Genomic DNA, 17,661 nt, shown 5'->3' with positions numbered 1-17,661 from the left:
CAACAAATATGAACTCAATTTAGTCAACCTCTGCATTTGCTTGAGTCTGTGAGAAACAATTTACTTAAATATGATTTTGAATTTGATGGCAGAGTAGCAAAGTGAGCACATAACGAGGACCTTTTGAGGAAAGATAAAAAACTTCCAACTAGGATGGCTGTCAGGTTAACAGAGAAGCGTCCCAATCCAAATTGTTTCACAAAATGATGGTGAAACTTTCCACAAAGACACGCACATTTTTCTGTTGGGTCTTCCAGCTGAGGTTATAGGTACAGCACAGTTGCTTAAAAGGTTTGAAACCATTTTTGACAGCTACAACTGATCGAGTTAAGATCGAAAAATGTGTAGAAGACCATTCACATCTGAGTCACTACATTTGGGAGTAACTTTGATTAGTGAATCAAAAACCAAATTTTATATTCAGATAACATTATTTATGACATATTATTTTTGACAGTTTCATATTATTTTTTTAGGTTTTTCTCACAAATTTCAACCCTGCAGTGATGAAAGGGAATGATCAAGCAGCAACCTATTTGACAGGGCTGTCATGGAATGTTTTCAAAATCACATGTGATTTTGTTACCCCATCACTAAAGGAACCAATCAAAAATTTGCCAGTGAGAAAGCAGATATTGATGATATTGGTCCGGTTGATATTGAATTTGCCCTTTGAATATTTAAGTTACCAGAATGGTTTATCACAAAGCACAGTCAATGCTACATTTCAAAAGATTGTTGATTTGATGTATGCAAAGCTTGGGTTTCTTGTTTGTTGGCCAGACAGAGATCATATTAGAAAAACTCTGCCTCCAGTTTTTAGGCAAAATTTTCCCAGGCTTACTAGCATTATAGATTGCTTTGAGATTTTCATCGATCGTCCAAAGAATTCAAAACAGCGTGCTCAGGTTTACTCTAATTATAAAAAACATAGTACAGTTAAGTACTTAATAAGCTGTAGCCCTCTTGGAGCAGTAACCTTTTTGTCTGATGGTTGGGTTGGGAGAGCCACTGATGTCCAGATTGTGCAATCATCTGGATTTATAAGCAGAAAGTATCACCTGCCTGGTGATCAAATACTTGCTGACAGAGGATTTCTTCTCAAGGATGACTTTACTGTCGCATGTAGTGCTGAGCTAATTACACCAGCATTCACAAAAAGCAAAACACAACTAAATGCTGAAGAGGTTGAATCTTCAAGAAGAATATCAAGCGTAAGGATTCATATTGAAAGAGTAGTTAGACAATTAAAAAACAGATTTACCATTAACTTTAATTGAATCTCCTGAAATATTAACTGAAACACCTAATATAATGATAAGCTTGTTGAAGTTTGCTCTGTCTTAATTAATTTTATCTACAGGAGTTGTATTTAAAGAAAAAGATAGTAAGTAAATTTACAAACGTAAAACATTACTGAGTGTTTCATGCTACTTTGTCTCACTCCTTTTCTTTTTCTTGCAATCTTCGCAATACCAAGCTCCTCCTGGTGGTCTCTTCAGCTTGGGCCTTGCACATTGAAAATGAATCCATTGGTACTGACATGACGGGTTGTCACATCGTACCATTGGCTCGGTATCGCCACAAGGCTTCTGACAGTAGCAGTAAACTGGGGCTATTTCTTGTTGATCGTTTGAAGCTGTTTTATTTTCAAGTGATCTGGTCACAAGCTCCTTACAAATAATTTTGTGATAGAAATCAACAAGGTGATTTACACATACACATGCATCTGCATCAGCACCTGTGTCATATATTTATGGTCACTCTTCAAAACCTGATTATCATCAAGGCAAAATTTTTTGTCTTTGCAACACTCCTCAATAGTTCCAGTGTCTTTGTGCTTAAAGGGGCACTTTACTTCTATTAAAAAACTTCCATGGCAATCGCCATGCCCAACTGCATCTGCTGATGCCCCAAGGAAATTGAATTCTGCATCTAATTTCAAGCCTGATTTTTCAATGATAACATTTTTATAGGGTGCTTTCAGTTGCCTTTCATACTCCTTCAGGGCCACATCTTTATTGTCTTGACCCCAGAGTACTTAGGGTACATTAAAAGGCTTTGGTTTGCAACATATCTTGCGGACAACAGTCTTTGATGGGTTATTCATATCGGTGTGCAGCACCTCTTGTGCAACTGAAGCAGTTATCCTCCCAATCCTCAGTTCCCTCCATGCAAGAGAATGTCTTTGTCCCCTTGTAGATTTTTCAACAAAATCTCTGTCTTGCTCATTTAATTAAATGGAAAAGATTTCTTCAATTTTAACATCAACCCCACTGCCATCTACAGAGAAATATTCTCTTGGTGGTCTGGGTATTCTTGGTTCTGCTGGTAAACTTTTCTTAAAATGAAATAAGCTGGAATTCCCTGCAAATAGGCTGTATGGCCTGCTGTTGCCGCAAAAAATGATTAATGAAGTTTTAAAAAAAAGTGCATGGAGTTTTGAAAAAGTGTAAATGCACATTCAAAAAATTGTGTATGCACAATGCAAATCACGGTCTCGACAACTACCCTTTCACAAAAGCATAACCACGGCTTGATTATCACATTAAAAACAATGCGCTGAGGGGACCATAAATTTCCCCAAATATGGGCTGCTGGAACTATGGGGAGAAGCTCCTTCACCACAATACTGAAGTTTTCAGTACCAGGAGGCCACTCCGCAGCAAGCCAAGACTGCCTATTGATTGCAGCAAAACCTACAGCCCCTGCTGCGTCTGACGATATAGAAGTGTCTGGGACTCGTTCCCACGTTGGAAAATAAAATAAGCTCTGGCCATTCCAAGAGTTCTTAGTTCGATCCACCAAGCAATGTCCTCCCTTTCCCATAGGGAGGGAGGAACATGAAGATGAAGCTCATCGACCAAACAAGACCTGTCAATAAGGCGACGCAGGAATGGCCTTCTTTGCACAATGGCTTAGCAACAATGTTGTGACGTATTGAAATGTATTGAAGAAGTTGGAGAGGCTACCTTTGATAACAATGACAATGTGATTCTAACTAAGTTACAGTTTGGAAATTTGATAGAGACGGCTAGAAACTACTGCAACATAAATTATGAAAGGAGAAAGGTCAGGGAACTATGCAAAGATAAATTTGTTAGTAGTGGAAACCCAATATCCGAGCCTGCAGAATTTAGAGAGTGTGCATGAAAGCAGTGGTAACAAAAATATTCCAAGCAATAATGGATGTTATGATAACTGAAAGGCAATCAAAGAAAATGAAATTACTTAATAAAAGAAGGACTGTTTCATATACACCCTTATGTATGGTCAGTCTCAACAGGCAAATTGGTTTCAAGTTGCTACTGCAAGAACACTTAAGGGTCTAGGGATTTCAAGTAGAAACGTTAAGAAATATGGGACTTGCAGCTCACCCAAACACAGTTTCCAGTGCAACTAAGAAAAACTTCTCAGAGCACTTTGAAATGGTACACCAGTTTTTTAAAGGAACTGTTGCAATTAAATTCCAAGCAATTAAATGACTCATGAATCTAAGTTAGAAAGATCTTCTTTGTAAAATAACATAAATTTTTTCCCAAGCAAAAATTAGGGGATATGTTTTTTCCATAGCAACATTGTTTTTGTTTCAATTATTGAAAAATCAAGCTCTAAATGAAGGCAGGTGATTGGCTAATGACATTTTTTACACAGACCTGTTGATTGGTCTAGAACGAAATGTGCTCTTGTAAGGAGGGGGGGGGGGGGGTTAAGAAATGTTTTTTTAGGACATCCAAAAAGTTGCCAAATGACCGTATGTTGCCCCCATGGAGAGTGCCTCATTGCAATTTTCTGTCAACAAGAATTTTGTCATTTAGCAAATTCCTTGAAAGGTCGTTTCAAGCTGAAGGCAAAATGTGGCTGAAAAGATCTATTTTCCATTAGGTTTATGAGAACAGTGCACACTCAGGCACATTAGGCACTTTGTGAAATGTCTTCTTTTACATCAATATTGTGGAGATCACAAATCATTCCATCTTTGATAGTTTCTTTATTTTAAGTTGTCAAAAACTAAAAAAAGTTTGTTTATTGCCAGTCATCAACAGAATTTGTACAAAGCATCTTCATGTAATGCTAAACCTTACAATGATTCATTTGTTTCAAATTCAAACATCCAGTGGTTCTTTCAACTTTTTAGCCTTTTATCCAAGTAAACTATCTAGTAATGATCTAAGTGATAACAGGCAGTCGAAGGCATACAGTCTCACAATGATGATTGTCACATTCAGTATTTCACTCTATTGATGATGAGAATAAAATGTGTTTACTTGGGTTCATTGGGCACATGGAGACAATCTCAACATATAGAAAATTCCAGTTGCAAACTGTTGATTTGTTCATCAAGAAAGAGTAGCAAAATATTTTCTGCCCACTACACTTGCATGACTGGATGATGACAAACTTGTAACCATGTTGCTGCTTGCTTTTTTAGAATTGAAGCTGTAACAAGAAAAGAATTCAAGAACGCCAACAAAAAGAGCTCATTGTGATGCAAAGGTAAAAACAAGATTTTACTTTGATCCTTGAACGAAGAATGTTACACACAAATTGAACTTTTAGGACAAACCCAGACCCCAAGATAAAGTTTGCAAACAATTTGATAGCATTCCTTTCACTGCATTGCCACAAATGATCTGACATGGGCAAGAGGTGAAAACAACTATGCCAAGGCAATGGCATATCATTTTTCAATGGTAAGGCCCTCATACTAAAAAAAGAGGTACATTTATATACAGTAGACCCCTGTTATAGTGACACATAATGTCATTTTTGTGACAATGAGGTCAAATGCTATTTGGGGAAGTTCCTGCATGCGGATTCCCCTGTATGGCATGAGGGGCAATATCTGTTAGGTAGAAATTGATGATATCCTTATTGACCCCTTCTGATTGGCTATTCACATACCCCTCCCCTTGCAAATGTCATGCTTTAGCTGATTCAAAAGTAGTGTATTTTTAAAAAACTTCAGTTTTCCTTAGACAGACAGTTTACAATGTTATTCCAAGTACATACCCTAGTAGCAAAAGTATTGCTGAGACAATGCGTAAAACAGATGTTTTATCATAAGCTGATTTCCTTGAAATGAGCACGGCTGAGATAAAGTTTTACTAGGCACAAAGAGGTTTATCTCAAGTTTGGAAATAAGATTTCAATTGCAGCAAAGGTATTGTGGAATTTGAACAGAACATACCTATCAGATCAGACATTGTAGAGCTTGAGAGGAAATTGCAAAACACATACCAACAGCTACTATCTGATCATTCAATACTTGATGCACTTACTATTGAAGATGAGAACGGGATTGAGAATGTTTCACTTTGGCCATGGGTGGACTTGGGAAAAATCTTCACATACATCATTAGCAAGAAGGCTTTTGATACTGAATATATTGACCAAAACAAAGCAAAAAAAGTGAGAAAGACGGCAATGTGCAATGTGCATATTGTACATGTACAGTTGGGATGGGTGAATGCTGCAGTCATGTTGTAGCTGCACTCTATAAAGTAGAGTATGCACCTGTGAAAGGGTTTGTTGATCCTGCATGTACTGATACTGCATGCGCATGGAACAGAACCACAAAAAAGGACATTGGGCCACAAAAAATCGAAGACTTATTTGTTAGAAAGCATGTTTTGGTTAGAGCTTTCATGGATAGATTATCCTTTAATGTGCTTCAACTGAAACAGCTTGAGAACCGTACGAGGACACAGAGCACCTCGCAGCTTTAGAAAGATCAACTATTAGGTTGCATTACAGAAACGAAAATTTTTACCAAAACAAACTCTTTAATGCGCTCTGGAGCTAGAAGAAAATTTCCCAAAGTCACTCCCCTCCTTGCCAGGTTGCTGGGGGATTTTGAAATCGGCCAATTACCAACTGTACGGTTTGGTCAAGATTACGAAGACGATGCACGAAAAGCCTTCAGTGAAACAGTTGTCAAAATCCTTAAAAACGGTAAACTTTTGCAGTCAGGCCTTCAAGTGCATAAGACTTTTCCTTGTTTAAGAGCCACGCCCGATAACATTTATGTATGCAGTTGCTGCCAAGAAACACATTTACCAGTGGAATACTATACGTGTGTGCGCATGCTATACGTGAAAAACTGTTGCAGAAGGGACCGATAGCTTATCGTATCACAAAAGGGGAGACGATCGCATGCTACATTTAAGCAAGGAGCATAAATATTTCAGCCAAATAAATGCACAAATGGTTATTTTTGGTGCAAAATATGCGTATTTTGTTGTTTGGACACCTAAAGGTGTAGAAAATTAGTTTCGACACTATCATTGGGAGGAATGCGGAAAAAGATTCTGTAATTTTCTTTAAATTGTATATCATAAGAGCATTATTAGGATTGAGGAAAGTTTGCTATTGTCCTATTTGCAGTAAAGTTTGCCTTGTATAGGATGAAATTGAATGCAATGACAAAAAAAGTGCAGTGTTGAGTGCAGTTCTTGCAAAGTCTGGCACCATTGGTTTAGCATAAAAGTGGATAAAGTGCCAAAGGGAGAATGGTTTTGCGAATCATGTATCAGAAACTTTTAATTTTTCTCTTCTATTGACATTTTCATAATTTCAGCGTTTATACAATTCACATTAGAAGCATGCAGTACTCTGTTCGGTAAATACAAAAAGACAGATCTATAAGCTTAGAATTTATTTCTTTCTATATTTGTATATATTTTCTTTCTGAAAGAACACAAATACTATTCTTTAACTGTTCACTTTTTTCATTTGTTAATACGATAGATTACAGACAATTACTTTAAAGGTGGTAAAGTTTCAGCTTCATTGTTCATGCAAGGGACTTTCCAGAGTTACTAAAGCTTCACAGATAGTGACAATGTCATTGGCAAATGGAAGCAGCAACACAAGCAGTTCTGTTTTTTAAAATTATAAATTCCTTTTGGTGGTACAAAACTTGTAAATAGCTTTGAAAAAAGCAAACATTTAGTAAACTAAAGCTTTTCGTCTGACACTCTTCAGAGTTTAAAACGTCAGAACATAGATTGAAAACTCTACGCTAAGAAATATATATACCCAGTTGTGGATCGAAATAGGCCAATCAGAAACACGAGCACATGACTGTAAAGGTTGACCAATCAGTGCCGCTTGCCTATTAGAATGTTACCAATGGAGTCCTAAGGTGAAAACGAACTCCTTTTGTCTACACAGTAGCGTAGAGTTTTCGATCTATGTTCTGACGTTTTAAACTCTGAAGAGTGTCAGACGAAAAGCTTTAGTTTACTAAATGTTTGCTTTTTTCAAAGCTATTTACAAGTTTTGTACCACCAAAAGATTGTTTGCATATTTCAAGCAGAGGTACACAAATGAGGAGATTGAGGATCTCAACACATTGGTTAAGCTTAGAGGTAAGCTGAGGTCGGCCAGGTTCTCTTTATCCTTTCTCAGTTTATGTTTCACTAATCGGGTTGCACCTAAATTCATCACCGCTCGTATTTCCAAGTCTGGTGTTAGACACAGCCCAACCATTGAGCGCGCTTTTCTACAAGATGAAATTCAGAAAACTAAAACTAGTATTCTGAATCTAAAACGTTTATACACACGCCAATGGTCTAAAACGCGTCCGTTTCTCACATTCTTTGATAATTTTCGACTTTGCCGCTACTTTTCTGAAATTGACCAGCGGAAGCTAAAACAGACTACAGAAAAACATGATAGGAACATTGGCATGCTAGTTAGGAAACGTTTTGGCGGCTTGATGAGCGATTCAAAAAAACATATTTTTAATTTGTCGGACTATTCTCTCTCTGAAACCGAAACATTTGTCTTAGGTAATGGTCTTGAATTTTGTATCCCACCACAACGAATAAACAGAGAGGAACTTTTTGCTGAATTCGAAATTTTACACGCTCAACTTGCCAGACACGATATTTCTGATGCTTTGGAATTTAACAAATTACGAGCACGACTAAGCGATTTGGCGTACGCTTACAGCGGCTCTCCCATTGACCACTCAGATTTTCTTTTGCATAGAGAACATTTTCAAGCATTAAAATCTCTACGGTCTAATAATGACATCTTTATTACAAAGCCTGATAAAGGGTCAGGAGTGGTTATTTTGAATAAAAAGGACTACATCCAAAAAATGGAGAGTATTCTCCTCGACAAAGAAAAGTTCGAAAAATTGGGTGACGTCCAAACACAGGATAAAACGGCCAAGTTAGAGCGGAAACTTCAAAAACGCCTTTTGGAGCTGGTTAACTCAAAAGTGTTGACCAACAAAGTTTATGATAGGATAAGACCCACAGGTTCACAACGTCCACAAATGTATGGCCTCCCTAAAATACACAAGCCGAATGTCCCACTTAGACCCATTTTGTCTATGATTGGTTCAGCACAACACGAACTGGCTAAGTGGCTTTCTGAAGTTTTGGACCCTGTTCTTCAAAAATATTCAAAACATTGTATCAAGGACTCTTTTACGTTCGCTGAGTTCATGCAAAACTTGAACATCGAAAACGAAACATCTTTCATGTGTTCTTTTGACATTAGCAGTCTTTTCACTAATGTCCCTTTGAATGAGACCATCAAAATATGTGCCGACGCTTTGTACCGGAGTGAGCTTAATAGCCCACCATTCCCAGAGGAAGTATTCATTGAACTGATGGAAACTGCAACACGTTCAGTTGAATTCAGCTTTAACAATGAAATGTACCAACAAAAGGATGGTGTCGCTATGGGTAGCCCTCTGGGACCTGCATTGGGTAATATCTTTGTTGGCTTTCATGAAGAGCGTTTGTTTGACTGCGACCAAAAGCCAGGTGTCTATTTTCGGTATGTGGATGACACATATACTATTTTCAAAACAGAGGCTGAGTGTGATATTTTCCTAAAACGCCTTAATGGTCTTCACACAGCCCTACATTTTACATTTGAAAAGGAAGAAAATAACTCCTTGCCATTTCTTGATGTTTTGGTTGAAAAATCTGACACTGGATTTCTCACCAGTGTATACCGTAAACCCACATTTTCGGGGTTATACACTCGATGGAGTTCGTTTTGCCCAAAACAAAGAAAAATCAGCCTCATCAAAACGCTCACACATAGGGCACTGATGATTTGTTCCAAGTCTAAACTCGACTCGGAACTTGAAAAACTAACAAAGATTTTTCTGGAGAACGGCTATCCAGAACATGTTATTTCAGTTTACATTAAGGAGAAGATAGGAAATTTCTCGGCTGACGTAAAATTTGGTCCTCAAAAGTGCCCGGTCTATCTAAAACTACCCTGGATCGGTAACAGCTCCCTACGTTTTGAAAGCCAAATAAAACAGGCCATAACAAATTGTTTCTTCGCGGTTAACCCACGTGTTGTTTACAGTACAAAAAAGGCCCTTCCGTCCATTCAAAAGGACTGCGTTCCTGCCACAAAAAAAAGTTCTGTTGTGTATGAATTCACGTGCCAGTGTGATTCTGGCTACGTAGGACGCACCACCCAAAGATTGGAGGATAGGATAAAACAACACGTTCCATCTTATATTAGAAACAAAACTCATCCCCAAAGAGAACAGCCACTTCGGTCTTGCAAATCCAAAATTACTAATAAAACCTGCGATTCTGCTATCGGGCAGCATTTGCTAGAAAACCCAGATTGTGCAAAAAACTATAATGGCGACATGTTTCGGATTATTGGTAAAGCCCGATCGTCGTTCCACCTAGCAGTTTTAGAATCTATCTACATAAGCACGAAAAAACCGCTACTGTGTAGACAAAAGGAGTTCGTTTTCACCTTAGGACTCCATTGGTAACATTCTAATAGGCAAGCGGCACTGATTGGTCAACCTTTACAGTCATGTGCTCGTGTTTCTGATTGGCCTATTTCGATCCACAACTGGGTATATATATTTCTTAGCGTAGAGTTTTCGATCTATGTTCTGACGTTTTAAACTCTGAAGAGTGTCAGACGAAAAGCTTTAGTTTACTAAATGTTTGCTTTTTTCAAAGCTAATTATAAATTCCGTAATTCTCATAATGGCCTTCTCTACAAAAATTCGCGCAAAAATAACCGTTGTTTTTTGGATATCTGTCTTGTCCATTTGCTTTGAGCCTGTTGTCGAGGGAGGAGTTGTTAACATGCACTGGTGGTATGACAAATAGTTCACAATCTTAAACCCCCTGTCAGCCATTACTTGATCACAAGGAAGCAGTTTTTTCTCCAAGCCACTTTCTTCAGAAATGTGGATTCCGAAGCTAGCCCACCATAGCATTTCGACAAGAAACTAATGGTACCATTTGGCGTAATACCAACTAAAAACTTACAAGTATGGTGATGCTTGTAATTGCTTCAGCATTGTGCTGCTATTTCAAGACTGGAGGGGGTTTCAGTAAATACCTCCGTGTAGTCAATTATGATACAGCATTTTGGATAATACTTGCAAAAACTATCCGGTTTCTCTCCTTCCAATTTCTCTCCTTCCAATATCCTATTTCTCTCCTTCCAACTTTCGGTAAAATTCTAGAGAAACTCATATGTGACTCGCTTTATCACCATAACCACCAAACAGTCTTTTAAACCAAAACCAGTAAGGTTTTCGTCCAGGAGACTCGACTGTTAATCAGTTACTATCAATTGTCAATTCCATTTTTTCAGCATTTGACTGCAATCTATTGATGTCCGTTCAGTTTATCTAGATATTTCAAAGGCTTTTGACAGGGTCTGGCACCAGGGTCTTATTTATAAACTAAGCCAAATTGGTGTCTCTGGTAAACTACTGATTTTAATACAAAGCTTTCTCAATGATAGAAAACAGCGTACAGTTTTGAATGGTAAAACATCTAGATGGGTTACCGTCTCAGCTGGTGTTCCTCAGGGTTCCATCCTGGGTCCTCTTCTGTTTCTCATTTATATTAATGACTTGACAGATGGTTTAAGGTGTAATGTGAAATTATTTGCCGACGACACATGGATCTTCACAGTTGTTCACGATCCACATTCAGCTGCCTTCCATATAAACCATGATCTGAATCTTATTGAGCTTTGGGCGCACAATTGGCGAATGTCCTTTTACCCTGACCCCAACAAGCAAGCAGTTGAAGTGACCTTTTCTAAAAAGAGAATTCCAATGAATCACCCGCCCATATTTTTTAATGATGTCCCTGTAAAGAACGTCCAGGAACAAAATCACCTTGGAATCATACTAGACTCTAAATTGTCCTTTACTAGTCACATCAAGTCAATTATTTCTAAATCTAGACAAGGAATAGGGATGTTGAGATACCTTGCAAAATACCTACCATGACACACCCTCAACGAAATATACAAACTGTATGTCTGGCCACACATGGTGACGTTATATATGATATCCCTCATAAAACATGTGAATTTAGTCATGGCTTTAAATTAACTAATAAAATGGAGAAACTTGAGGCTGTTCAATATTCTGCTGCATTAGCAGTAACTGTTGCTTGGAAGTGCACATCGAGTGAAAAAATGGCTTGCCTGGGAGTCTCTTGATCTTCGTTGATGGAGTAGACATCTTGTCCTCTTTTATAAGATTATGAAAAATTTAACTTCGCATTACACAAGAAATCCTATACCCCAACGCCAGGAGTCAAACAACAGTCTGCGCAGGCAAGCTACAATAGGGCAAATACGTGCAAGAACAAAGAGATTTAAATCAACTTTCTACCCAAACTGCTTGTCGGAATGTCGGAAAAACTTGACCCTGAAATTCGTGAATCCCGCTCAGTGAATGTTTTCAAGAAAACACTTCTAGGACTTATTCGTCCACTCTCTAAATCGGTCTACGGAATTCATGATCCAAAACTTTTATCTGTTTTAATGCAGCTACGCGTTGGACTAAGTAGGCTAAATTACCACAAATTTAAACATAATTTTATTTGATTCAAATACAAACATTCTTGATGCAACATTAAAATACATCCAGGCCACAGAACGGTTCCAGTAAGTTATCAACTTTCTCGTGAAAACCTCTCTCATGTAAATTATTTTCTCTTTTGTGTAAATTTTATTTTTTTTACGATTGGAGTGGTGTCGCTCATCATGTCTGGGCGCAAATTTGTTTGATTAGCAAGGAACATAGGTAGACTTGATATCTTCTTTTAAAATAGCTTTTTGTGAGTATTTGTCATATCTGCAACCCTATTGGAACAATCGACGACACCACTACAAACTATCAGGTAAATTTTCCCTCACTGCTACTCGTTCAGCCCATATGATAAGGCCTCAAAGTTATTTTTCATCAGTCATATTCATGGAAAAAACACTGAACTGAAGAGTGTATGCGAAACCTTAAATCTGAAGGCAATGTCATCAACTAGAAGGCCAACCCTCAGTTTCATCATCACAGCTAAAAACTCTTGCATAATTCTTGCAAGACTGTATGTACTCTGAATAAGTTTGTAAACTGTCTGACTAAGGAAAACTGAATTTTTTTAAAATACACTGTTTTGATTCAGCTAAAGCATGACATTTGCAAGGGAAGGGGTATGTGAATTACAATCAGAAGGGGTCAATAAGGATATCATCAATTTCTACCTAGCAGATATTGCCCCTCATGCCATACAGGGGAATCCTCCATCCAAAACAAGACACATGCAGGAACTTCCCCAAATAGCATTTGACTCAAACATGCGTCACAATCATAGAAGGGGTCACAATGTTTTGATGTCTTGTATAGGTTTTATACATTGAATCAATTTCAGAAGAGAGTCCGACTCAAGATGGTTCTAAACAGGCTAGAAATAACAAGATTTTCAATATTTGGGAAAGATTTCTCTTTTTGTTAGGAAAGAACTACAAATACTGTGCCTTTATTTGACATACTTTTATTCGATTTTAAGCCTTTTTTATTATTGCTAAACCTATTTGAAGACTTAAACTAAACATAAAGCTATTTTTATCACTTTTTAGATCATGTCTCCTGTACCAAGATTGAGCACAGAACATCGAATTAGGGCAGTAGTTTGGCACGAAGAAGAGTAACAAGATTGCCTTAAAATTGAAAGTAGCACGGTTCACAGCGCATCAAAAAATACAAAGAGACTGGTGGTGTAGAGGACAGAAAGGGCAGAGGTAGGAAGAGGGTCATAACATTGAGAGAAGACAGACTGATTGTTAAGCAATCTTTGAAAGATAAGAAAAAACATCAAGGCTTTTAGTAAATGAGCTAAGAAATGCTCATGATGTTAAAATTAGCACTAAAACTGTTAGAAGAAGACTAGTTGACAGTGGTCTCAAGTATTGCAGAGCAAAAAAGAAGCCCTTATTGAGTGAGAAAGCAAGAACAAAAAGGTTGGATCGGGGAAGGCAGCATCAAGACTATGACTGGAGCAAAGTTATTTTCAGTGATGAGAGCAGATTTTGCTTGATAAGTGACAGGCCAGTTTATGTGACAAGAAGGAGTAGAGAGGAGTACCTTCCACAATGCTTAAATCCAACTGTTAAACATGGAGGTAATGGGATAATGGTTTGTGGTTGTATCACAAGCAAGGGTGTTGGACGTCTACACAGAGTTGAGGGTACAATTAATGCAGCCCATTACATTAAAATTTTGCATTTCTATCATCAATTACACTGCACATAAATTAGACATCATTTTAAAGAGATACATTACCAACCTTTACAACAGCATAAAGAGGCATGTTCCAGCTACTGAAAACATATTTTGATTGGATTATGTTAAACTCCTAAGAAAATGCATGGAAAATATATCCAGAAACAACCAATGTTTTCTCTGTACTAAAAAACTTACACATAATGGTTCAAAATTTGATTTATGTAAGGCAATTGGCCAAATATCTTCCGAACTACAGGGTGGCCTGTTAATTTTGGCCAGTAGTGATTCTAAGTCATTTGAGACGGAACTAAGCGATCAAAAACATATTGTCTACACCAAATTGAAAAAAAAGTTAATTAAACTCCTTCCAAAAAGGTTACCTACAGAGGCTTACCAAAAAGGACTGGTCTCAGTTGCTTTTGAAGATGAGTTAAGGCAAAATCCGATCTCAGCTCACCCATCTGATGTGGTAATTTTTAATCAATATTTTTGAAAACACTTGAAGCAAATGCCCTTCTAAAATTAAGCTAGTCAGGGCCAATGATATACCGCATGAAGATCTGCAGAAGGCTATGACGAAGAAATCGACTTTGAAAATATAGCAAACAATAGCAAGTGTGATGATGATGTAAGAAATACCAAGGATCAGAGAAACCTTGTCATGAAACTAAACATTCCGGCTAAAAGACAGCATTTTATGTCGATACACTGAAAACCATTCTGTGAAACCTTTGTTTTCAAATAAAAATCCTACGAGTGTAAGATCACTTTAATTGAACATGGTAGAATCCTCTCAAATAATGTGGAAGTTGCTGAATGCCTTAATGAGTTTTTTTTGTAATGTTATGGATAAACTTGATATTGACCCCCTTTTCCAGGTACAAGAACAAATGGTTTTCAGAGCAATGAATAGGTACAAAGATCGCTCACCTGTAAAGGTACATAGATAATTACCCTTGGATTCTCTAATGTAAGTCCAAATGAGGTCATGAAGCAGATAAATTTGCTTGACAAGAATAAATCCAGCAGTGGGAATATTTCCATTGGTTTGTTAAAGGCAATGAACAGACAGTATGCCACTATCTAACAGATTGTATCAATCTAGGATTGCAAGTTTCTCAACGAACTAAAACAAGCTAGTCTCAGCAATATATTAAAAAATGATTGAAAAGTGTCTTACTTGCAGCCTCTAAAGTAAACAAAAGAATTCTAAAATTTGCCCACACTTTCAAGACAAGCTCTCCATAATCCTGCATGGTTTCAGAGAAGGGTATAGTACGCAAAAAGCTTTGATAAGGTTGTTAGAAAAATGGAGGAAATGTCTTGAAGCATCAGGCATAGCAGGAGCAATTCTAATGGATTTATCTAAGGCCTACGACTGCCTGCCTCATGACCTCCTAGTCGCAAAACTGGAGACCCATGTATTTGATTTCAATAGTCTTTGTCTAAAGTAAAGCTATCTGGATTGCTGCCATCAAAGGTTAAAGATTGTTTGACATGAAAATGCTGCAAAAAGAATAAAAAGTGAAGTACCACAGGGGTCCATCGTAGGTCCTTTGCTCTTTAACATATTCATCAATGATCTATGTCTCATATCACTAGACTCAGTGATCTGTAATTTCACAGATGATAACACCATATACTCATGAGGGCTAGATCTACATGGAATTGTCATCAATTCGGAAAGTGAACTAAGAAGATTGCTAGAAAAGTTTACAAATAATGGCATGGTAGGAGGGCTATTGAACAATAGTATGCTGATAGCTGCTTTCTGGTTAATTTTAAAATTGCAGTCGCCTTGGACATTTTCTTTTGACAAGCTGATATTGTATTCTGGCATTTATTATGGTTCGATTATGTCATTTTTGTCAATTTGTTAATTGGAAGTAAGTCTGAAAGATGAGCACCAGCAGATCATATCCTAGCAATACAGCAAAGAAAATAAATGTGCTGCATATGGTTGTTATAACCGGAAATACGTGGTTGAAAATGGAGAGAAAGTAAAGAGAGATATTCACTTTTTGAATTTTTCAAAAGATCCAAAAGAGATAGCAATTTGATGTAACAAGATAAAAAGACAAAGATGGCTTCAAAGTTACAAGTAGTGTCTTATGTGATAAACATTTCCTACCTGAGCATTTGAAAAATGCTGCAGGAAGCAAAAGACTTTATTGGCAGAAAGGTATAATACCAGTTCTTTTTTCTTGGAATAACTGGAATCTTGGAGGTCCAGTGAGAAGGTCTGTTGTAAGAAAAGTTCACTGTGATATTAATGATCAAAACCCTGCATCTGTTGAAAAGTCGGCAGCTGTTCAAGAACCTGATGAGTCTTTGAAAGATTTTAAGAGGAATGAGCTAGAGTAACAAAACACAAAACTTAGAGAGGAAAGCAAAGAAATTCTGAAAACAAAGAATGAGCTTCGGTGTGAGAATGAAAACCTAAAGGATGAAATTGAAGATGTCAAGGTGCAGCTACAACTAATGACAGAAGACAGGGAGGTATGCGATTTGTTAATTGACAAGACTTAAAGAAATGGTAAACTATGCTGTCAATTTACTGGGTTTTCTACTTTGAAAAGAATGCAATCAACTTTTGATTATTGCATCGCGGGACAAGATAGGGAAAACTCGTGATGCACGCATCAAAGACAGCCAACATTAAAGCAGGATGACCAAGAGCATTGAGTCCTTTTGTAGGATACATGTTGACCCTTTTCAAGTTGTGGTAAAACTTTTCCTTTGAACATTTGTCATTCCTGTTTTAAATTGGAGTGTCTACCTGCAATAAAACATTTTTGATGTTGATTAGTTTTTTGTATTTAAGGCTTGGCATGATATGTATATGGCCATCTAGACAAATGTTGCAGCAAACTAGGGCTGAAACAAAGGAAGAAGAATTTCCCAACACAAAAGTCATAATGCTCAGAAATCTTTGTTGAATGCCCAAGTAGTCTCCGTCACCAGAAGATACTATATTTATCTTATAAAAGGCATGTTACGCTGAAGATTCTATTTGGTATTATTCCAGGTGGTGGCTTCTCATTTATAAGTGCATGCTGAGTAGGTAGCATATCAGACAGGGAAGCATGCATTAAAAGTGGTTTGCTTGTAAAAGAACTATGGGGACCAGGTGATGCTATAATGGCAGACAGAAAATTCACAATTTCAGACTTTTTGGAACCATTGATGTGGAATGATGAGAACAACTGTCTACTTCAGAGACAATAAAGAGCCAACAAATTGCAGCAGACCACATAGATGTGGAAAGAACAATTGAACGCTTTAATTATTTCATTGTTTTAGATTCAATTACACCAATAACAGTGTTTGGAAAAATAAATGAAATTGTAACTGTTTGTGGCCTACTTTGCAATTTTAAAGATCTTATAGTATCAAAATGATACATTCTTATAGTATTGTATCAGTTTTCTTACATTCTTTTTTTAAGAAAAAAGGAAATGCTGCAGAGATTAATATAACTTGAAACATACATATTTTCAAAAAACACATACCAGGCAATTGTTAAAATGAAGGCTGCCATTAGCTAATGAAAGTAATCATGCATAGTGAGAATTCAAAATGCCCACATCAAACGGAAGGCTTGCATATAAAGGAATCATGAGGTTAAAACTTGCATATAAAGAATGTTTCAGTTACAAATCTACAACATTAAGATTAAAATTAGACATTTGAAGCCAAGGGGAAGAAATACTTAAAACAAAATTCAGATACTCTTTCTAGCAGTACTTAAAATGATCCTTACCAAAGAAGACTCTGTCAATGGCTATCCCTTTAAAAGTATGTACAATAAAGTCACACCAAGGTGCCTCTGTTAGCCCCATCTGGAATTGAATTTTGTCAAAATATCTACATTCTTTGCGTAATTTGAAAGATTCCCCATACTTGACAACACAAAAATCTTTCACAGCTACTGCAGTGTCAGCAGAATCGCATTCCTTGTACTCTTAAGGGCATTTGACCTCAATTATTCCAAAATTATTACTCTTTCGGCTGTCAGAATCCTTACCATCAGGTGTGGCAGCAAATGTAAAATTTTCAGGAGATATCCAAAGTCGATAATTAGAAATAGTTACTGGTCTATTGCTTAGTTTCATGTA

The 17,661-nt window shown here is 37.1% G+C and overlaps 1 protein-coding gene across 1 annotated transcript; it reads left to right on the top strand.

The window, feature by feature from the left end:
- Positions 1-506: 506 nt before the first annotated feature.
- LOC148959749 (uncharacterized) lies at positions 507-1,280 on the top strand. Its single transcript, XM_089109983.1, has one exon. The coding sequence runs from the start codon at positions 507-509 to the stop codon at positions 1,278-1,280; it is 774 nt and encodes a 257-aa protein (XP_088966109.1).
- The last annotated feature ends 16,381 nt before the right edge of the window (positions 1,281-17,661 follow it).

Source organism: Rhopilema esculentum, chromosome 9 (assembly GCF_057945365.1).
Source record: "Rhopilema esculentum isolate cy_ngs chromosome 9, ASM5794536v1, whole genome shotgun sequence".
Lineage (NCBI taxonomy): Eukaryota > Metazoa > Cnidaria > Scyphozoa > Rhizostomeae > Rhizostomatidae > Rhopilema > Rhopilema esculentum.
Note: the sequence above shows the minus strand (reverse complement) of the source record. Positions and strands in the feature narration are given on the sequence as shown.

Excerpts from the sequence above, each read along its gene's own strand:
- LOC148959749 (XM_089109983.1), top strand. The coding sequence starts at position 507 with ATGAAAGGGAATGATCAAGCAGCAACCTATTTGACAGGGCTGTCATGG.